The 20385-nt window shown below is 46.8% G+C and overlaps 1 protein-coding gene across 6 annotated transcripts in view; it reads left to right on the top strand.

The window, feature by feature from the left end:
* Positions 1–20385, top strand: part of ATG2B (autophagy related 2B) — a 5509925-nt gene that overhangs the window by 3324926 nt on the left and 2164614 nt on the right. For all 6 annotated transcript variants that reach the window (XM_069637692.1, XM_069637689.1, XM_069637687.1 and 3 more), the window contains one exon: positions 6343–6410. In XM_069637692.1, the coding sequence (XP_069493793.1) occupies positions 6343–6410 (68 nt within the window). The remainder of the gene's footprint in view (positions 1–6342; positions 6411–20385) is intronic.

The following is a 20385-nucleotide window of genomic DNA, read 5'->3' as shown; positions in this document are numbered from 1 at the left end:
TGCAATATGTCCCACTTTGCCTTCAGACGAGGCGTGTAAGAAGATGGCCCATAGGGTAAAATATGCATTTCCTTGGGCAGTCTTGCATTGAGTATGGTTAAAGCCTTGTACACCATTGGTAGATATATCTACACTTTTGGAATATTGTGAAGGAAGCTATAGACAACCTGTTCCCTTAAACGAGAGTTGGCTTTACCAAACTAATGAATGGTGGTAAGGAGGCTGGTAAGCAGATACTTAATAGGCTCTGGAGCTGTCCTCAGGAAGCACTCCTGGATGTGCACCTTGGGATTTGCATTTTGGTCAAGCCAAGCACCTAGATGGGGCCCAACAGTTTAGGCTACAAAGCAGATGAATTGCCTGTGTCATTCAAGGCAGCCAAAGCTATTGCCAAATCCCTTAGATTGGCAAATGAGCCATCACTTTTGAACCCATAACCTCCTTTGACCAAAGGGCCAGGCGTCTTCAGGCAAGTAGCAACAGAGGCATTACATCCATCACTGTAGAGGCAGAAGTGCACCCAAAGGCAACGTTTCCACCTCCAGGATCCTTTGCGTCACCCCAGTCAAAAACTCTGTAGTTGTCCCCTCAAACATTCTTCCCCATTGCTGAGGCTGCCCCTGTTAGTCTCAGATTGGATGAACACCACCTCTGATGGCTGGACTTTACAGATAGTTTCTCGGGCTTGCAGGCTTACTACCTCTCTTCCTCCACCAACCCCAAGATAAACCCCCTGCTTGCCTTACACCATATGCCCTTCTGCTGGAGGAAGTGTTGAAGCTCATTTGGAAGGCATGTGCCCTCTTCAGAGAGGGAAAGGGGATGGTAGTCACCTTTACTTTGTGTGTCAAGAAAGGACTTGGCCCTACGGCCCAACTTCTATCTGTGGCTGCTGAATGTGTACCTACTGAAGGACAAGTTAAAGCCAGGTCTGTGGTGCAGTGGATTTATGCATCCACTACAGGGGCCTGTGTTTGACCTCATGGTCACAGGTTCGAATCCCGGCAGGTCTACTCATCCCTTCATCCTTCCGAGGTCGATAAAATGATTATTATTAAGTTGGGTAACAAAAAACATGTGTTATTAGCGCTAAGATGCCGTTCGAGGGTGAACGTGCGCTTTACAAATACGCCTGTAATGTTGAAGATGTTCACCTTGGCCCAGAGCCTTCGGGATACCCTTCATAAGTTTCCTCGTGTAGCTGACAGATCCTCACTCTTCTCCTCCCTTCAGATTCTGTACTGCACTGGAAAGATGAGGAATCTGCAGGAGGGAGGAATTACTTAGAACAAATTACTTTGGCAATATTCTTTCTGATGAATTAGTCCGTCCTCCCTTAGATTCCTCATCACACTCCTAACCTACCCCTCATTACACATTGCTCTTAACCCGTTTCATTTCTTCCAATTCCTCAGCCTCTGAATGTTGGGGGTGGGGGGGTGAGTGGAACTGAGGTCATAGGGCATAGCTGACTCCATAGAGTGAGCTCCAACGATGCCAAGCAGACCCATCACTGGGCCACATTGCCCCTTTGTGGTGGAAAACAGTTTCCTAAGCAAGATTTGCTCCTAAAGGATATTTTTTCGAAAATGAGGAACCTGTGGGTGGAAGGATTAAGCCATGAAAAAACAACATTACCGAAGGTGAGTTATTTGTTTGACTGTGGCTAGAGAGCTTTCCAATATTGATGCATGGGAAAGAGACTGGTACCTGTAGAGCATGTAATGTAACTTACCTTGGCCAGGGGTGCCTCCTTGGTGGATACTCTGGCTGAAAGCATGCATGTCCCACTCCCAAACTCCTAAAAGTGTTAGGCTCAGACCAACATCCACAATAGTAGTGCATTTGAATGTGATTAATAGTGTGGGGCTGCAGCCATCCCAGAAATTTAGCAAAAGAGAGAGATAGTTGTGGTACAGAGATCCACCCTGTTAGGCAGAATCCTGTGCAGTGCCCTTAGGGACCACTACACACAATTAAGACTACAAGTGGTATTACAAGTTCACCTTTGGTACAAGCCTGTACTACTATCTTAAAGTGGTAGCAGTAGCGGAGCAGCCAGGCTTATTTCAAGAGTATATGAGCAGTAGCAGAGATTACACAAAGGGACCACAATTACTGTGACTCAAGCAAACACTGACTCAAGGTTTCAGGTAAAAAATATAAGTACATTTATTTTTAAACCATCTGTAAAACACAACACTTCTAAATTTAAAACCACACGTAAAATACACTACTAACAACCAATTCTCTTGGCACAGAATAGCTCAAGGTAAGTACCCTATGTTTGGTGGACCAGTGTTGTGAAACAAAAGACGTTACCGGGAATACATATGCAATCACTTTTTGACAGCTCGGTCGTATTAAAGAAACGCGTATCCGCGGTAAGAAATGTTACCGGGGCAAAAACACACTTAGCACCTGGGCTAACCAGAGAGAGTTGGGGGCAAAAATCATAGGCAATACTTTTGTCAAGGCAGACAGAATCAGAGAACACTCGCTGACAGAAATACAAAGGTCAATAGGCCGGAGCCAGTGTCAAGTGGAACCGGGTTCCTGTTGTCGAGGATCACACAGTCAGACAGTTTAAGATTCAACGTTGCCAGGAGTACTTGGATATTGTCAACAGAGGAAGCAAAAGTTATAAGAAGGAGGGAAGACAAGGGCAAGCCTTGGATGAGGAGAAAAGGGATTCACCCTAGTTCCTCAAAGCAGAACACAGTACCTTATTCAAGGAAGAAGCTGGTGCCACAGCAGTTGTTCCTGGCAGTTTCCTGCCGACCCACGGTTCCTAGTGCTTTGGTCGTGGAGACGAGAAGGACGACGTCTGGAGGGATTTGCACTACTCAGGGATGAGGCCAGCAGCAGCGATGGCGAATAAAAGGTGCGATCCTTTAAAACAGGAGAGGCTCTTCAGATTGCTATCCGGACCACTACAGCAGTGTGCAGCGATTTCGACCACAAAGAGGATCCTCTGGCTGTGGAAGATGAGCTGGTTGACCCCACCAGGTTCAATGGAAGAAGACTCCGGACTGGATCTTCTCTGGTCGTTGAAGGGTAGATAGCTCAGGACTGCAGCAGGGCTTCACCGGGATGGGGTAGTTGCAGCAGCCGTCTTCTTCTCCGCTTCTCATCGGTTCCTTGTAGTTCCATTGGCGACTCTGACTTCCAGCCCAAGAGTCCTGCGTTTTATGCGAAAATCCCCCATTCACACAGCCTGGCTGTCAATCACAATCACGCAGCAGGGGGGTTGTCCAGCCCGGACAACCACCTCAGCCAATCATGGCAAAGTGCGACTTGTGTTTCCTAGGATACCCCGTGCAGGGGTGACTACACCCCTCCCTCACCTTCAGCCCACCTAGACACCCAGGCGCCCAGAGGAGGGCTTCTTGGCAGAAGCCCACCAAAAGACGGTGAACAAAGAAGGCAAACCTGGTTTGCCACACAAAGTAAAACACAAGAAGGACTTTAACAAAAAGAAATGATGAATAAACCCGACCGGAGCCAAAAGAAAGAGTATTTGGTCAAGCGGGTTTATGTTCAAGGCTAATATAATAGCCTAAAACAATACTATGTTTATATAGTACAATCGCGGTAGAAAAGTTAGGGTAGATACCACTGCCACCAGCCAAGTCTAAATGTTAAAAGAGCAAAACAATGCTCTAGGTGGGACAGATAAAAAGGGTTAAGGATTAACCCTTTCCAATACTCAGTGTAAGGTGGGTGTACTGGATCTGTGGTTATTTGACTATGTAAAGTTAATGGCAACTTTACCTGTTTTGGGGGGACAGTAGTCAGCCCCAGAAAAAGGAGTCATTGGGAAGTCTTAGAGACAACCCTGTGTTAACTGCACTGAAAGGTGCTGTGTAACACACACAACAAGTTGTGCTCATGGAGTGGTGTGCTCCAGAGCCCAAGATCACACATCAAGTAGAAATGCACATGACAAAACACAGGTAAGAGTGAAAAAACGAGGCACACTCTTACCAAGTGGAAAAACTAAACTCCAGAAATCCAGCAAAGCTGCTGGGGGACTCACTAGGTGAGGGAAATTAGCCATAGAATAAGAATTCTCCCTAACACCCCCACCCCAGTCTGGCCAATTGCATATTGCAGGTGATTGGTGCCTATAGTCATCGGACTGAAATGATGGAAGTCCTTTTTGCTATAACCTATTACTTTATGATGATCCTGAGACCTGGGAATAATATGCTACAATTGTATGGTATGTGGGGTTGGAATTGTTATATCCAATATTGCTGAGATGCCGATTTGCTATCTAATGGCTCCTGCCACGCTGCTACTAAAATTGTGTGCCTTCTATTGCAGTTGTGTGCTCTTCCAATGCAAAGTACCGTTTGGAGGAGAACATATGAAATATTGAATAGTGTATTGTAAATGAATCAGTTGGTTGATCCACAATCGGGTGTATGTGGCTGAGTAGGGGGTATCTCTGTTTTCCTCCAACTGATACAACCACAGTGGTGGCACTGAGGACCAAATAAAATGTTATTAATACAACTGAGTGGGGCATGGTTTAGGCACCTAACTCTGAAAGAAATTGCATGTTCTAAATATAAGAGTAACACCGACTGTAAGAAGGCACTGTGTTAGGTCGGAAGGAGGAGTCAGACTCTTTAAGGACATTTCAATTCACTCGTATTCAAATTATAAGAAAACGGCCTTTCTTTTCCTATTCCTAGAGTAAGTTGCCTACATAGCTAAAGTAACTAAATGTGCTTCTCTGTCGTTAGGAAGTCCCAAAGAATGAAAGGTCCTCAGTCCGAATTTAATTCTACCTGACCCTACCACTAAGATAACTAACTTAAACAAGTCCAGGAGATTGGCTTGATTCCCCTGGTGTTGCAATATCTTCTGACAGTCTCTTTGTATCAATATCTTTATTGCTTGTGCTGCCTGTCTAGCACGATATTCTGCAATAACCTCTATTCATCAATTGGATTAACTCTTGAAGCTCTTCTATAACACTGTTTGGTTTTGTGCTCTCTTAAGTGATGTATCTGTGACACCTTTCCTCGTGATACTTTGTCATCTTCTTGTAGGAGCTTTCAGATCTCTCATAATCTATTGATCCAGGCTTTCCCAACTTGGCTGTGGTTTCTTCCCACCTGGTATTTCCCCTCTTCTCCTGGTTCTCTATTTGTAACTATCTTGTTCACATGATAGTCCTTTATTACAAGATATTATGCTACAGTGTCTCCCCTTTTCATCTTGGTGCTCATATAGTAATTTCCCTTCTTTATCAGGTCTTTGTTCGCAGTCTTCATAGACTTCCCACACAGCGTTATTCAATCTCTGTTTTATCAGCTTTACACAGTTCCAATTACAGGTTTATATTAAGTAACTTGTCGTGAGCATTGGGATGTGGTTTGCTTCTCATATTTGTCTGCCCCGTCAGCCTCCCGCTTCTCATGTTCTCATGTTACCTCTCTGTATGTCGGGGAAAAGCTGCAGGCCATGGCATTCGCTCGGGTGATCCTCTTCTATGCTGCCTTTCTCGTTCATTAGTTGTGTCGTGTTCCTGTTGTCGCCTTCCCTTCTGCCATATATGGGGGTTAACGTTGGGAAGCTGCTCGCGCTCCCACTTGCCTTCTCTGATGGATCTTGGCGTGTTTCGTCAGGCATCCTTCCCACTACGATATGGATGTGGTCTCGGCACCACCTGGCACAGGACTCTGCTTTCCTGTTTACCAACGGCTCCTCCATTGTTGGGTACACTGGGCCTCCAGCGTCTCACAATGGCGTTCTGCAGCTCTTCGAAAATTGTGGGCTCCACAGCTCATCTCAGGTCCACCTCTTCAAGGCATGCTCATGTCGGAGGGGCTTCCTTGGTGTAGATTACTCTTTTCTTTTCCTTGTTCCTCCACCCGTCCCAGTTAAGTATGCATCTTCTCTTAAAGAGACATTCTCCTGTCCTTCTCCACAGTGGTTGGTTTCAGCTTTACCTTCAGTCAAATATGCTGATGTTACATTAATCTTCATAGCAGATACATGCTTACTACTGTGATGTGTGGCTTAGGGAGTTCCTCACAGAAATGGAAGTCCTTGTCCCCTAAGGGAGGGGGGGTCTCCCAGTGAGGTACACTTGCCCAGACCCCAACAGAGGGGAGAAGGGACGAATACCTTTAATACATCACAGCTCCTACAACAGGTAATTCAATGAAAGGCTCTCGGTTACAGAGGTAAGCTGTTTCCATGGATTTGGCCACTGTGGCCAAGTAAAAAATCTGTTATATTGTATTAGATGCACTGGAATTTAAAAGTAATTTCAATGTGAAAGAAATCAATTCATAAACCGAAGTATTTTGTCTTTGTTTTAAGATTATGTCCGACTCATGGATATGGGACTTTTGGAATTGACAATTACTGCAGATGTGGATGGTGAAAAGGTGAGTTTTCAAAATAGCGCTGAATAAATATGTCCTAAAGTTTTCAAACAAGTATGAATCACATGATTGGTTTATCCTCATGAGTTTATTGTTCTTCATAAGTATCCTTTTTATTTGATTCATAAAGGTAATCACTTTACAAATATGATAAATTGCAATTAATTCTGATATTTTGTAAGTGTAATCATTGAGCTTCAAGGGAAATGTGTACGAAAATGATAACATAGTTAAGAATTGCCCAGGTGGTCTGGACAGTTCAGCTTTGCAAATAAAAACCTTAGTTGGGAAAACATATATTATTTTCTTTAGCTTCATGCAATATTGTAAACCCAAAAACAGATCATGAAAAAAACTGTGTGCAAATGTTTGTACAGATTCTACAAAACGGTATTGGCTGTCACAGGCTTTGGATCACTTGATGAACTATCTGAATCTGCCCTGTGTCATTGCAAAGGCTGTACCACATGCCCTTGACCACCGAGCTGTGCAGCTTATTGCTATTCCAAATTTAAATTAGCATTGCCCAATATTGTCAGCGGGTAAACAGACAACCCGATTACCAACACTGTTACTTCACAGTCAGTAGGAGTGTACATAAGGTGGTTTCTAGCTAGCACCACACTATGGAGAGAATGGAGCCTGCTATTAATTTCTATTGAGGTTTAACCAGGATAAAAGAAACGGAATCAGCCAGATGTCACTCTCCGAGACAAAGGGTCTTGTATCAGAGTGCATCATGTTTTTTTGCTGATATAACAAATGTCAATGGAAATAATTTAATTTGAGTAGTACATGCGGCCCCCTTTCATCACCATGTCAAATTTGACAGATGGACATGCCTTTTTTGCCTTAGTCCCGCCCCCTTCCAATATCAAATGGATTGCCCCCCAAACTGTTGGATAACAATTTGATAAGAACGCTAAAATGTTTGATGTAAATTGTGCTTTTGATATACATTTTATATATTTTTACTATAACATTTATATAGATTTTGATTGATTTTATATAAAATGTATATTAAAAATATATACATTTGTTATCAATTGGATATAAAGTTTATAAGAATCCCAAGACTGCGGTTCTGGATCAGCCCTTGGCCGTAGAGACTGGGCGAGCATCCGTGAGCCAAGTAAGCTGTGAAGACAAGGACTATGAATCTATGGTTGTGCAGAGTGATGTGGTTATGATGACAGAGAGTGACCCCGCCCCTCTGGGCCCACGAGGTAAACAGGGGGCCGTGTAGTTAACCCCTATGGATTTGATTGCACCCACATATTCATAGCAAAGCGATGGATGGAGGAAGTAAATAGCTGCAGATTCTCTGGCATGGGGTTTGGCTTGGATTCACATGCTTGTGAATATTCCCTGTCGCCAGGCTGGGAATCCTCAGTAAAAGAAAAAAGTTTCACTTTCACTTTAAAACTGTATTTCTCCTCTAAATCAATCACTCTCCTCTGGGTCATACTGTCCCCATCCAATGACGGTCCTCTCACTAAGCTCCATCCCTGGTGGCCATCTTCTAATTGTTACAGCATGCTTCAGTGTTGGCAGTACTCAAGTTGCTCTCTGAGCTATTTTCATGCTATTTTGAATTTTTTCCATAAAAAGTTTTAGAATTGTGACCGATTTTTGCTTGATCGTCTTCGACGAAGGACAGAGATAGGCAGCAGGGATCCGCTGCCAGCGAAGATCTTCATCGAAGTTTCGAGAAGGTCTAGGAAAGCAGAAGCCTCTTCAAACTTTGCGCAAAGTGTGGATTAAGGAATGTATTTGTGGAAGATCAGCATCATAAATGCTTATATTGCCTGCATCCAGACCATGATGTTGAGGCATGCGAGGTGTGCCTTGGTTTCTCGAAGAAAAACAAAAAAGACTACTTCAGCAGACTGTCATCGTGGCTCAAGTCGAGCAAGGCCACTGACTCATCCTCTGGCCAGGGTCAGGCCTCATCTAGGACCGGCCGGTCCGAGGAGCAAACTCCCTCCGGCAGGAGGTCGAGCTCCTTTGAGGATGCCCTGCTCGCTGTGATCAAGAAGGCCAAGCCGTGTGACGCTGGCTCCGCTGGGTACGATGCTGATGCGGGTCACGAGTCGGGCAGAAAGTTCCTAACCCCTTCCAAACTCTGTGTCCGCAGATAAATCGATGAGGGAAAAGTTCGGAGAGGTCTTGTCAAAGCTAACTAAGACCTTGCAGCCTGCCAGGTCAACCTAGTCAACGATGGTGCCGTCACCACAACAGCTCTGCAGAAGAGTGGATCCACGACTGAAGTGTCTACCATGACCACCCCACGGGTGTTCTTACCCCCAAGGTGAGATAGGGCTGCAGAGGCAGTGACAAAGGCAGCAGCCACTCCGAGGTTGGGGAAAGACCCAGCGACTGCATCAACCCAGCAGCCGCCTGAGAGGGAGTGAGAGACAGTCCCCCCAGTGGAACCTCTCCGGTACGTGGACCCACGGGCTGCTTCAGATAGAAGCAGCCCTTTACTGGAGCAGATTTACTCAAGTTCTGACGAGGGAGACAATAAGCTGCACAATTACTTGACAGATCAAGAAGGGGGAGGATCTGGGGGTAGTGGACCTAGGTCCCCTGCTGGCAAGAGAAGACGCATCAGCCTAGACCCTACGCCACTGTCTCCTTTCACCTCTAGATGCGGGATATGTAGCTGGATATTCTGACGACTCTGCACACACTGGTCACAGAAATCCAGCAGAGGATGCCCTTGGCACCGGGACCTACGCCTCCACAGAGCCCTCAAGAGCCTCTAAGGTTGAGCACGCCCTAGCGGAAGAGAAAGTCTAAGGGGGGGCGCTGGTCCACGGCACCATCCAACTCCACCACCTCATTGTGACACGACCCCACCCGAAGCCCCGGGTCCGTACACGGACAAAGGTACAGACATGGGCACCGACGAGGACGACTTTATCACGGCTGATGGAAAAACATCACACACAGACAAGCCCCATAGGGCCTCCCCACTGGACAAAGTTGGATCTTTTCATTCCATGATGTCAAGGGCCTCTGAGTTGTTTCAGTTGGTTCCTGAGGAGACTAAGAAAGAAGGATTCCTGTACCAGCAGCGCAAGTCGCGAAGAAAGACCATCTAGTCCGTGCCCTTCCTGGACAACATCTGGGAGGAAGGCCTGGCGCTAATGAAAAACCTGAGTATGGCCCGCCGAAGCACGACATATTGGAGAACAAGTACAGGGTACCAGATCCAACGCCCCCGGTGGTTAAGGTCTCAGCCCTCGCTCAACTCAGTGGTCATAGCCACAGCCAGGAAGCGATTCATCGTTGGCAGCCATGGTACCTCTGGACCAGAAGGGGAAGAAGCTGGATGCAATGGGCAAGAAGATCATTTATACAGCAGCCTCTACCATCAAGGCTGCTAATGCCTTAGCCATTTTGTCCCTGTATGACCAGGAACTATGGTACAAGCTGGGTCCTATTCTAGACTTCCTGCCCGAGGACAAGAAGGTTGAGGCACTAGAACTTTTTCAAGAAGAGGAGGTGGCCTCTGACAACGCCATCACAGCGGCAGTGGACATCGCAGACACAGGTGTCCGCCAGATTGGGAACTGGGTGTCCCTGCATCGTCAAGGTTGCCTGAAGGCAACACACGTCCGCCAGGACGTTCTGGCTAAGGTACAGGATATGCCGCTTAATGGGGAAAACCTCTTCAGCAAGGCAGTCGATGAGTCTTTGCAAGCAATAAAAGCTGACTTAGCGATGGCACGCTCCCTGGGAACCTTACAGCAGCAACGGCTATCATCCTTTCACTCATCCAGAGGAAAACCCGGCAGATCTTCCAAGGGTTATATTACCCCGTACCAGCAACCTTTGTGCTCCTCCGTGTAAGAAGCATACTCGGGTAGCTCTCAAGGCAGCAGAGGACAGCACTGGTGCCACCCGCAGGGCAGAGCTGCAACCCCCAAGAAGTCCTGAACCGGCTGTGGCCTTGGGCCCCTACTTATGCACACCAGTGGGAGGCCGACTGGTGAATTTCGTCAGCATGTGGAAAAGATCACCACGGACAGATGGCTGCTGGTTGCTCTTGGACAAGGGCACACCTTGGAGTTCCAACACAGGCGTCCTCATAGTTAAGATACAGCGACAGGAACACCACGGACGACAACTTCTGCAGGAGGTACGGGCCATGTTACAGAAAGGACCAATAGAACCCGTCCCTCAGCGTCTCTGGGGCTCCGGAGTATATTCCAGATACTTTTTGGTTTGAAAGAAAACGTGAGGGTTGGAGTCCGATCCTGGATTTACGTAGTCTCAAACATTACTTAGTCGCAAAAGTTCCAGATAGTCACGTGGCAGCACATACTCAGCCAACTGGAGGAAGGGGATTTTCTGACGTTGTTGGATCTGGAGGATGCCTACTTCAACATCCCCATTCACAAGAAACACTACAAGTTCCTACGATTTTTGGTTCAGGGTCTGCACTACCAGTTCAAGGCTTTGCCCTTCGGCCTGAAGTCGGCCCAAGGGGCTTTATAAAGTGTTTGGCCCTGGTGGCGGTGCATCTTTATCTACAAGGCATCTACGTATACCCTTACCTGGACGCCTGGCTTATGCATTCCCACTCACACACTCTGGCAAGCGAACACACATTGAGGACCGTACGTCTGCTGACTGAGTTGCAGTTCTCCATAAAGTATCCAAATTCCTGCTTGACGTCATCTTGGGACTCACTGTTCCTAGGTGCCTGACTCAACACAGTGACGGGTTTGTCGTCTTACTCGGAGGAGAAAGCGAGAGCCATACAAGGCAAAGTGCAGCACTTGTAATCGGTACAGACGGCGACGGTAGTTGCTGCTGGGCATGATGAACTCTTACTTCCCGTCCCCTTTCCTTCATACTGTATGGGCATCCCTTCCAAGGGACAGGAGACAGAACCTTTTTCACCAGAAAAAACCTTCTTCCCCATTAAACTTAGAGGCCCGTGGGCGCAGCCCAGGGAGCATGCGCTGCCCTGACTCCGCCCTCCGGTGCCACACCTCAGTCCACTTTTCTGCGTCGACGGGAACGGGCTGAATTCACCAGCGCTCCTGGGTTTGGCTTCGGCCATGTAATTCCACACTTGGATACTTCTACTCTTTGTCTTTTTTGTCTTATCTATCATTCAGGTACTCGGTGCTCAGGCGTCACGCTCCTCCCCGGCGCATGTCGACTTCTACAGGGTTCAGCAGGTGTCCATCCTGCAACGGGCTCTTCCCAACTTCAGACCCCCAAGCCCTCTGCCTACGTTGCCCTGGCTCAGACCACGGTTGGCAATCATGTTTGACTTGTGACTCGTTGTCCTCTAAGGCGCTGAAGAACAGACTCGCCAGGTGGAGGGAGCTCTTCATTCTCTTAGTCCATAGTCCCCTTTCCTCCATACGTCCCACCAACCTCCCCCCTAATAATACTGGTGGTATTAGGCAATGTTAAATCTATTGTCGACGCGTCAATGGGGACTGAGGTGTGGCGCAGGAGGGCAGAGTCAGGGCAGCGCATGCTCCGTGGGCCGTGCCCCGCATGCCTCTAAATGTAAAGGGGGAAGAAGGTTTTTTCTGGTGAAAAAGGTTCTGTCTCCCGTCCCTTGGAAGGGACGCCCGTACAGAATGGAGGAAAGGGGACTATGGACTAAGAGTACGTTAGTCACTACGGTGAGTAACTTATAATTCCTTCAGCATCGGCCTTGTCTGCCTCTGTAGATTTCACATGAGACCTCTCCAGGAGTTTGTGGATGCAAGTTGGATGCAAGTAACAGGGACTTTTGCGGACAAGATATCCCTCAACAAGGAGTTCTGTCGTGCGATACAGTGGTGGGGTGTAAGACTGCATCTCGTGCAAGGGACTCCGTTTCACCTTACCAGGAGACAGCACAGACGCCTCTCTGGAAGGATTGGGAGCCCACTCCGGACAGTTGCACGCCAGACGCCTCGTAACTGCAGCAGAAGGACCTCCACATCAACATCCTGAAACTTCGGCCGTATTCTGGGTCCTCAAGTCTTTTCTGCCGCCGTTGAAGGTCAAGGTGTTGAGGATCTTCACAGACACCACCACCACCATGTTTTACATCCGGAAGCAAGTGGGGACCCACTCACTGCTGCTCTCCAAGGAAGCCCAGGATCTGTGGCTCTGGGCATGTTTCTCATCCCTTTTCACCTGGCAGGGGTCAAGAAGACCATTGCGGACTCGCTCAGCAGGGAGTTAAATTCCTGCAACGAATGGGAGTTTTGCCAAGACACGGTGGACCTTCTGTTCGACAGATAGGGCAAAACCCAGACCGTCCTCTTCGCGATGGCGGCGAGCACCAAGTGCTAGAAGTTTGCCAGCAGGTTCCTTCAGCCAAGGAACACGAGGGACACGTTCTCATTACCGTGGGAGGGACAGTTCATGTACGCTTTTCCTCAGTTTCTACTCATGGTACGTGTGATCAACACACTCCGAAAGTACCACTGCAAGATAATACTCATCGCTCCAACGTGCCGAGGCAGATCTGGTATGCGGACCTGCTGCATCTGGCAGTAGCCCCATCCATCAGTCGACCGCTATTCCCGGACCTTCTCACCAGAGAGGGAGGGGTGATTCGGCACCACGACCCAGGGTTTCTGAACCAGAGGGCATGGCTCCTGCAAGTCTGAGTTTGGGGGTTATGCTTTACCAGCTGAATGTAAAGTGATCCTGGCAAAGGCCAGAGCCTCGTCACCGTTAAAATGCTTCTCTGTGTGGTGCCGAAATCAGAAGATTACCCCTCTGCGGGTCACGGCCCCTCAACATCTTCCCTATTTGTTTTCCTTGGCCAAGGTGGAATTGCCACACGGCCTCTATCAAGGTGCACCTTGCTGCCATATCCCAGTACACCAGGTCTCCTGGTAGACCCTCTCTGTGGTCGCACAGACTTGTCAAAGAGTTCCTTGAGGGGCTCTTTGGGACTTTTCTGCCCTTGAAGGCTCCAGCCCGGGCTTTGGAACTCAATGTAGTACTGACTAAGCTCATGGGAGCTTCTTTGGAACCTATGCATCAAGTCCTGCTCAAGTTCCTCTCGTGGAAGACAGCTTTCCTTGTGGCTATAACCTCGGCTCGGTGGGTCGGGGAGATCCAGTCCCTGTTGTGCAAGCAGCCTTACTTGTCTTTCCACGCTTCAAAGGTGGTACTGCGTACACACCCCACCTTTATTCCAAGGGTACCGTAGAAATTCCACCTCAATGAACCTTTGGAGTTACCGTCTTCCCGAATCTGTCGTCGCTAGAGGAGAGGGCCTTGTATTCGCTGGACATTGCTCGTGCCCTGAAGTTCTACATAACATGTACAAAGAATATTCAGAAAACTTCTCAGTTGTTCAACTTTGGACCTGTAAAATCACAGTAATGCCTTATCAAAGGTTTCCCTCTCCAGGTGGCTCTCCTGCTGCATCATGCACTGTCATCGACTGGTGAGCCGGCCGAAGTCAGGCCGACTGATAGCCCACTCTACCAGAGCCATCACAGAACCAACTGCATTTCTCTCTGGTGTGCATCTTCTCGACATTTGCAGGGCTGCTACTTGGAGGTCCACGCACACCTTCACATGGTTCTACTGTGTCTACAGGGATTACAGGGAGGAGTCCAGGGTCGTCCACGCGGTGCTACGCAACCTGTTCACTTGAGGTGGGTCTGTTCCAGAAGTGTGTTATTGCTTCTGTTGAGATTTGCCACCTCCCGTGATTGTGTATATATACTGCTGTGTAATCGTTATTCATGAGCATTTTAATCTATGCCAGACCCCACGCTGGAGAAGGTTTAAGTTACTTATCTGTAACTATTGTTCTACAGCATGGGTCTGGCATGGATTCACATGCAAACCCTCCCTCCTTCCCCTCTGCGGCTCCTCTTGGTTCATACTGCCACTTTACATGCTTACCAAATCTGAAGATGGCCACCAGGGGTGGAGCTTAGGGAGAGCACTGTCATTGGATGGGGGCAGTATGACCCAGAGGACAGTGATTGGTTACAAGGAGAAATACAGTTTGAAAGTGAAACAATTTCTTTTCAAGCCGGACACCTTTGGCCGAGCACAGGACACTGCTGGAGTCCATGCAGAGATAATTAACTAACTAGGATACGTCCCCAGGCTCAGCCTCTAAGCAGGATGACGCTGGCTGGGACAACATCAACCGCATGCACCTTGCCAGAGGACTTTGGAGATCTTTTTTCTGAAAGTGTGAGACTTCAGCTAACTAAGACACGACCCCAGGCTCGGCTTCACTGCAGGACGGCGCTCGCTGCGAGACTCACGGGGCCTGTTTTGGCTTCCCACTATTCAGTGTGAATAAGGTAAGCAGATAATCCTTTTAAATAGGCAAATGCCATGCTTTGTGAATATAGACTGGGGGGGAGTATATTTGTTTTTAAACTTTTAAAAAGACGTGGGGTGATAATTACAAGCCCCTACATGAATACTGTGTAATTGCATTTTAACCACTGGTTCTGATGCAGTATGGTTTTTAAATACATTGCGGGATGGTTGCTTGTCAAGGGTGCTGCAATTCTACTGTTTGTGCTTAACATTCTGAGGATTTTATATTTTTTCTCAAGTTATTTGACCAGAATTGCTGCATCGCTAGATAAAACACAATAGCCTTAAAAGCCAAACGCTGCCACATTCTCCTTTCCGCTACTCCCAAGTAAGGACAGTGTGCCTAAGTCACGGATGGGTCTCAAATCTCAGCTACATCACGTGGCTAAAGGGTATGATCCTGGGCAGATCATTTTTCAGTGATTTTAAATTAAGATATGTTAGCCCCAACATAGATGATGATCTGATAATGAAACTGAACACAACTGCGCAGTTGTTCCCAATTACGAACAAAGCAGGAATGTTTAACTGAACCCGGCTACAAATAAAATAGTGACGTTGGTATTGAGTAGCAAAGTGTGTGTGTATGTGTGCTCATTTGTCTGTGTGTGTTGTGAGAAACCCGAGGGTATACTCCCAAGTAAGTCCCGAGATTCCTCTATTCAGGTGTCCATGGGAGGGCCATCGCTTTGGGATCCAATCCCTAGTGGTGGACAAGTGAGGGAGGATTACCTGTTTAGAGGAGTCCGGGTAATAATTCTAGGAGACCCTCAGGCGAAACGCAGTATTTTATTAGGATAACGGGGGGTAAGGAAGACATCCCTGAATCCTTCATAGGATATTCAGGTCTATCTCTCTTGAATAAGGAAGAGAAGTCCAATCATAGAATGATAAGGGTGGGGAAGTACAGGAACCATAGGGAACAGAATCCATTTGGCTATAACATCCCTGGGTCCTTCCCCAACTCAAGTCAAAGGACTTCTTATCCATAGCCGTCTAACCATTCAAATAGCCAGTAAAGAAGGATAATATGGGGAAACGGGAATTATACTGGTTATATAAAAATCCAGCTGGGTATTCTCCTTTTCCCCAATTTCAACCACCTTATTACCCTTTGCCCTGCAAGAACCCTCATTGTTCTTGTCCCACCCCCTCTGCCATTTCCAATAAGTACTGGGACGAGGAAGAGGCAACCCATAGAAACATGGGGATGCATAGTGAGGCCTACCATCTAACACATTTGAATTGGCCCACTAATAGTCAGGCAAGGTCAGGCACATTTCCCCAACTGGCCACACCTGACTCCAATTGACTCTCACCTGGAAGTATAAAAAGTGTTCTGCCAGATTCAAAGAGGGAGCTTGGTATGATGACTGGACCAGAGGAGCCAAGGAGCAGGGAGCTGCAGGAAGAGAAGCCTGGAGGATTTGATGGAGAATGGTGTGCCGAGACGCTGAAATCTTGAAAGTGGTGAAATACAGCCTAGAGAAAGGTAAAAGCAATGCGAAGCAAGCAAAAGCTGGAAAGTGGTGAAAGAAAGCAAAGCGGAATGACAAAAAAGGTGCGCTAGATGCACGGAAGTAATGAAAGACAGCAAGGTGCTCTGGCGGTGCAGAAACAGTCAAGAGTGGTTGCGAGAGCGACCCCAAAGTAAGTGAGGTGCAAGCGACCCGAAACCGAGAGAGAAAGCAAAGAGACACTGAGAATGAAAACAGACAGTCAAAACAGGTGCAAGCAACCCGAAAGTGAGAAAGAAAGGTGCAAGCGACCCGAAAGAAATACAGAGAGTGCAAGAGGCACGTTAAAGGGCAAATGGAAGGTGCAAGAGCGCATGGTGAGAAACTGAAGGTGCAAGAGAGCACGGTGAAGAGTAAGGAGAAGTGTGCAAGAGGCACAGAAAGGTGGAAAGAAGGTGCAAGTGTGCATGACAGAAAACAAAGGTGTGCAGGAAGCACTGTAAAGTGGAAAAGGACAGAGTGAAGGAGGCACAGAAGAGGAAAAGGTGCCACAGAATAAGGAAGGGGGTTAGAGGTCAGAGTGGTCGCACCTGGTAGGAGCAAAGAACCCAGTGTTCTCAAAAGTCTCTGATACTACCCCCATGAAAGAATTATACAGTGAAAGGTACATCCTGACAAGAGGAGCTTTTTTGTTTGTTTGTTGAACTTTGTAAAGAGGTGCTTGGGGAAGGGAACCCTAAGAGGCACGCTAAAGACATTGTTGAGAGGCCTAGACTTGGGGAAGGGAACCCTGGGAGGCCTAACAGGAACTGTGTATTTTTCGTTTGGAACTGGAAGGATCAAAGCTTGGGGAACGAAACCCCAAGCGACCCAGAGACATTGTGAACTCTATTGACTTATGACAAGAGCCCCAAGTGGAAGGTTCCCAGGGCAGCACTTGCCAGAACTACACCTATTGGTAAGAATACCTGAAACAAGCTGTAGTTTACATGTCCTTTCTTTTGAGTCACCATTTTTCCTTTAAGAAAATCCCCTATCACATTTGGTTTAAGAGTGAGGGAAAGCATTAGGTTTGGACACAGATGAACTTTGGTTTTGGACTTATGGATATTGACGGCCCTTAGAAGCATCAGTTGAGGGAATAATCCCCTTAGAGTTAGGGCCAATTATGCATTACACAAACCCCACAAACTTTGATTTTTCAAACTGTTACTTTTGAGTCTGTGTCTCTCTTGATACCAGGCAACAGTGGGAACAGTGTCTGATGATTGTGGGACTGATTTACAGACGTGGTTTATAAAGGCAGAATCCCATTGGAAAATGCTCTGAATTAGGCCCTGAATGTTTCAACTACGCTTTGCGCAATAGCACACTGTAGTGTTGAGTCAAGGCACTCACACTTTGATTGCAGTCTAACGTGGTCTTGGTGCTCATATTGGGAGCATCACAGTGACTTACGTAATGACTGTTGCAAGGCTTTGGCTCCAGTTGGGACCCCACATGGATATACAGCCATTTGACACGTGTAACAAAAATAGGTGCTTATGCACTCATAATTCTGACCGATTGGTCATTGTTTATGAAAAATGTGTTGCTTCCAAACCCTGTTGGAAAACACTCTGTGAATCAGGGCCAGGGTGTGTTGTGTGCATATGGAGAACTGTCATTTATACTAGTGACTTTTTATGGCTGGCTAGTAGCTTGCAACTTGACATTTTTACTACTACATTATTACGCGGTAGATCAAATATCACTAGGTGTTTTGATTACTTGGGAGCAAGTTCATTAGCAGTTTTTTGCTGGGTATGGTTACAAATGAATTCCACCTTTTACAAGAAATGAAGATGAAAAAGAAAGGTTTGCACAATTTCCAAACTTAATTCCAAAATATCAAACACAATAAAATGAATAAAGAAAAGAATGAACAGAACAGGAAAGAAAAATAAATCCTATCAAATACATAATTATTAAACATTTTCTAAAAATTTCCCTTTAAAAACTGTTTCCACCCTTAGCAGAATTTCAATCAAGATAAAAAGCATTAGCCATTTGTCAGCAGTTCATCACAATCTAAGAGCTTCAGTAGTTTAAAAATGCCACAGAGGTGGGATACCCTCACAATAAACGTTGCCACACATTTTCACAATCGATACATCCAAAATTATGAACTTGCTCACTAAAATATACAGTACGATAGGCTACCAAAGACGGACAATATGCAAGAAGATGCTTTCATTCGATAAAAGGAAACCGAGCACAAGAGAAATGCTGAAAAAGGCTCGGCCTGTGCAGTGAAGCAGTCCAGTTAACCGTAAACAACTCCAAAAAAAGGAGCTCCATAGCAAAAATAGAACAAAAAAGAAAATCAGCCTGCAGTACATAAATCTATGGTGCTGCAGTCGAAGATTACAGGATTTTACGATGCAGTGAGTAAATCGGTGTTTTAGTGGGTGAATTTCATGTACCAGTTGGTTCTAGTATTGCTCTAACAGAAGCAACGACTGGTTCAGAAGGGTGATCGTTAGAGGTACGATCTTTCCAATCTACTATTAACGCCCCTGTTGAGACTTTTAATAACCATTTTACAAGCCCTGCGCTAGTGATAGACAACAATGGTTCATTGCTTAAACTTTGCTTAGAGCTAAAACGTAAGTCACTATATCCTGGTGCTATTAGCTATGATAACATACCAGGGACAAACTTATCTAATAGCCCAAATTAACAAGCCCTGCTCTCCCCTACGGAGCCTTCAGAAACTGAAATCTCGACCAATGAATCAGGCTCGATCGCTTTGAATAATGATTGTGCTCCGCCGGCTGGGCCAATGTACGCCCTGGTGAACACCATGTCTTCTAAAATAAACGAGATATTTAAACCCTGCACCGTGATTGCGGACGAACGGCGAGTTCTTAGGACCATCACAGTGAAAATCATGGAGGTTATATTGGCCAACAATGCAGCTTTACCTGTAAGAGTACAAGGAACCTCTGGAAGTAGTAAGGAGAGGGAGACCAGAAAAGCTGATGGGACTAGGGCTCCACCAAGCAAACCCGAAGTGATAAACTGGGAGAATTGGACTACTGCCTTTTCTGACATTTCAGGGGGGACGGGGGGGAGTTCTTACCACTGGACTCTTCAACCTGCTTGTTAGATGCCATAAATATTGCCTCGTGCAATGAAGATGTTGCCTTCTAAGCTCTCTGTAATGAGCTGTCCATGATGAAAAGCCCATCTTTGGTAACTAAGATAAAGACAAAAGTCAAACATCCAGGTTCGGCTTCAATCCTGACCACCGCCTTTCTGAGACCTTCACGACCCAGAAATGGGTTTCCCGTGTTGCAAGAAGGGAAGACCTCTGTTTGTAGGGTCCAGGATGATGGAACTGTGAGGCAAGTGCTACTGAGAGGCCCTCTAGACAAATGGGTTTGCCCTAGCCCCTTACTCCCCTCGACAGGGGAGATACAGGTTACTGCCCCTCGGAAGAAGGGTGTAACGTTTGAAGCTGGACATATTAAACCAACAAGAGCTTTGATCCCTTACAAGTCAACAATAGCCCCCGGGCACAGGGGAGTGGACTGTGACGTTGCCCTGGCCCAGGAGTGGAAAGACTGGGGAAGTGACCCGTCAGGCTCTACTATCAGCTGGGGAGCCATGGAGCCTGACCTGTGCTCTAGAGAGCCCTTCCGATGCGGAGAAGGGGTTATGGAAGCGTACAAGCCTCAGGCTGCAAACCAAATGGCATCAAATTTGGATGCCTTGGTGAATATAAACTAATTAACCCCAACGGCTCCAGCCCCTTCCTAAACCGTAAGACTTGGCTAGAGCTGTGGAAGCATATCCCTCGATTATCTATGATTGGCAATATGGACATGCTGGTCGTTGAACTACCCAAATGGGACAGCCCCACAAATTGGCATTGATTAAATATGCCTCAGCTGCGATAGTATCATTACTATGTTCCTGTGAGGATCAATTGGCAAAGCTGGGATTTAACTTGTCTGTTTGTTATGAGCGGCCAGTCAAAAGGACTAAGGTTAATGTTGATGATGGCTATTTAAGTGCGCCCCCTGTCCGTTTAGCAAGATATCCTGGGGTGTTAAGACCTGTTTCTCCCTTGCATGTTATAGCCCTAGAGGAATATGAGTCGAAAAGTGCGGGGTCAGCCAAGCGACCACCAGGATAATTATTTA

This window comes from Ambystoma mexicanum, chromosome 14 (assembly GCF_040938575.1).
Source record: "Ambystoma mexicanum isolate Mex_15411 chromosome 14, UKY_AmexF1_1, whole genome shotgun sequence".
Taxonomy (NCBI): domain Eukaryota; kingdom Metazoa; phylum Chordata; class Amphibia; order Caudata; family Ambystomatidae; genus Ambystoma; species Ambystoma mexicanum.
This window is presented reverse-complemented; position numbering and strand designations above follow the sequence as displayed.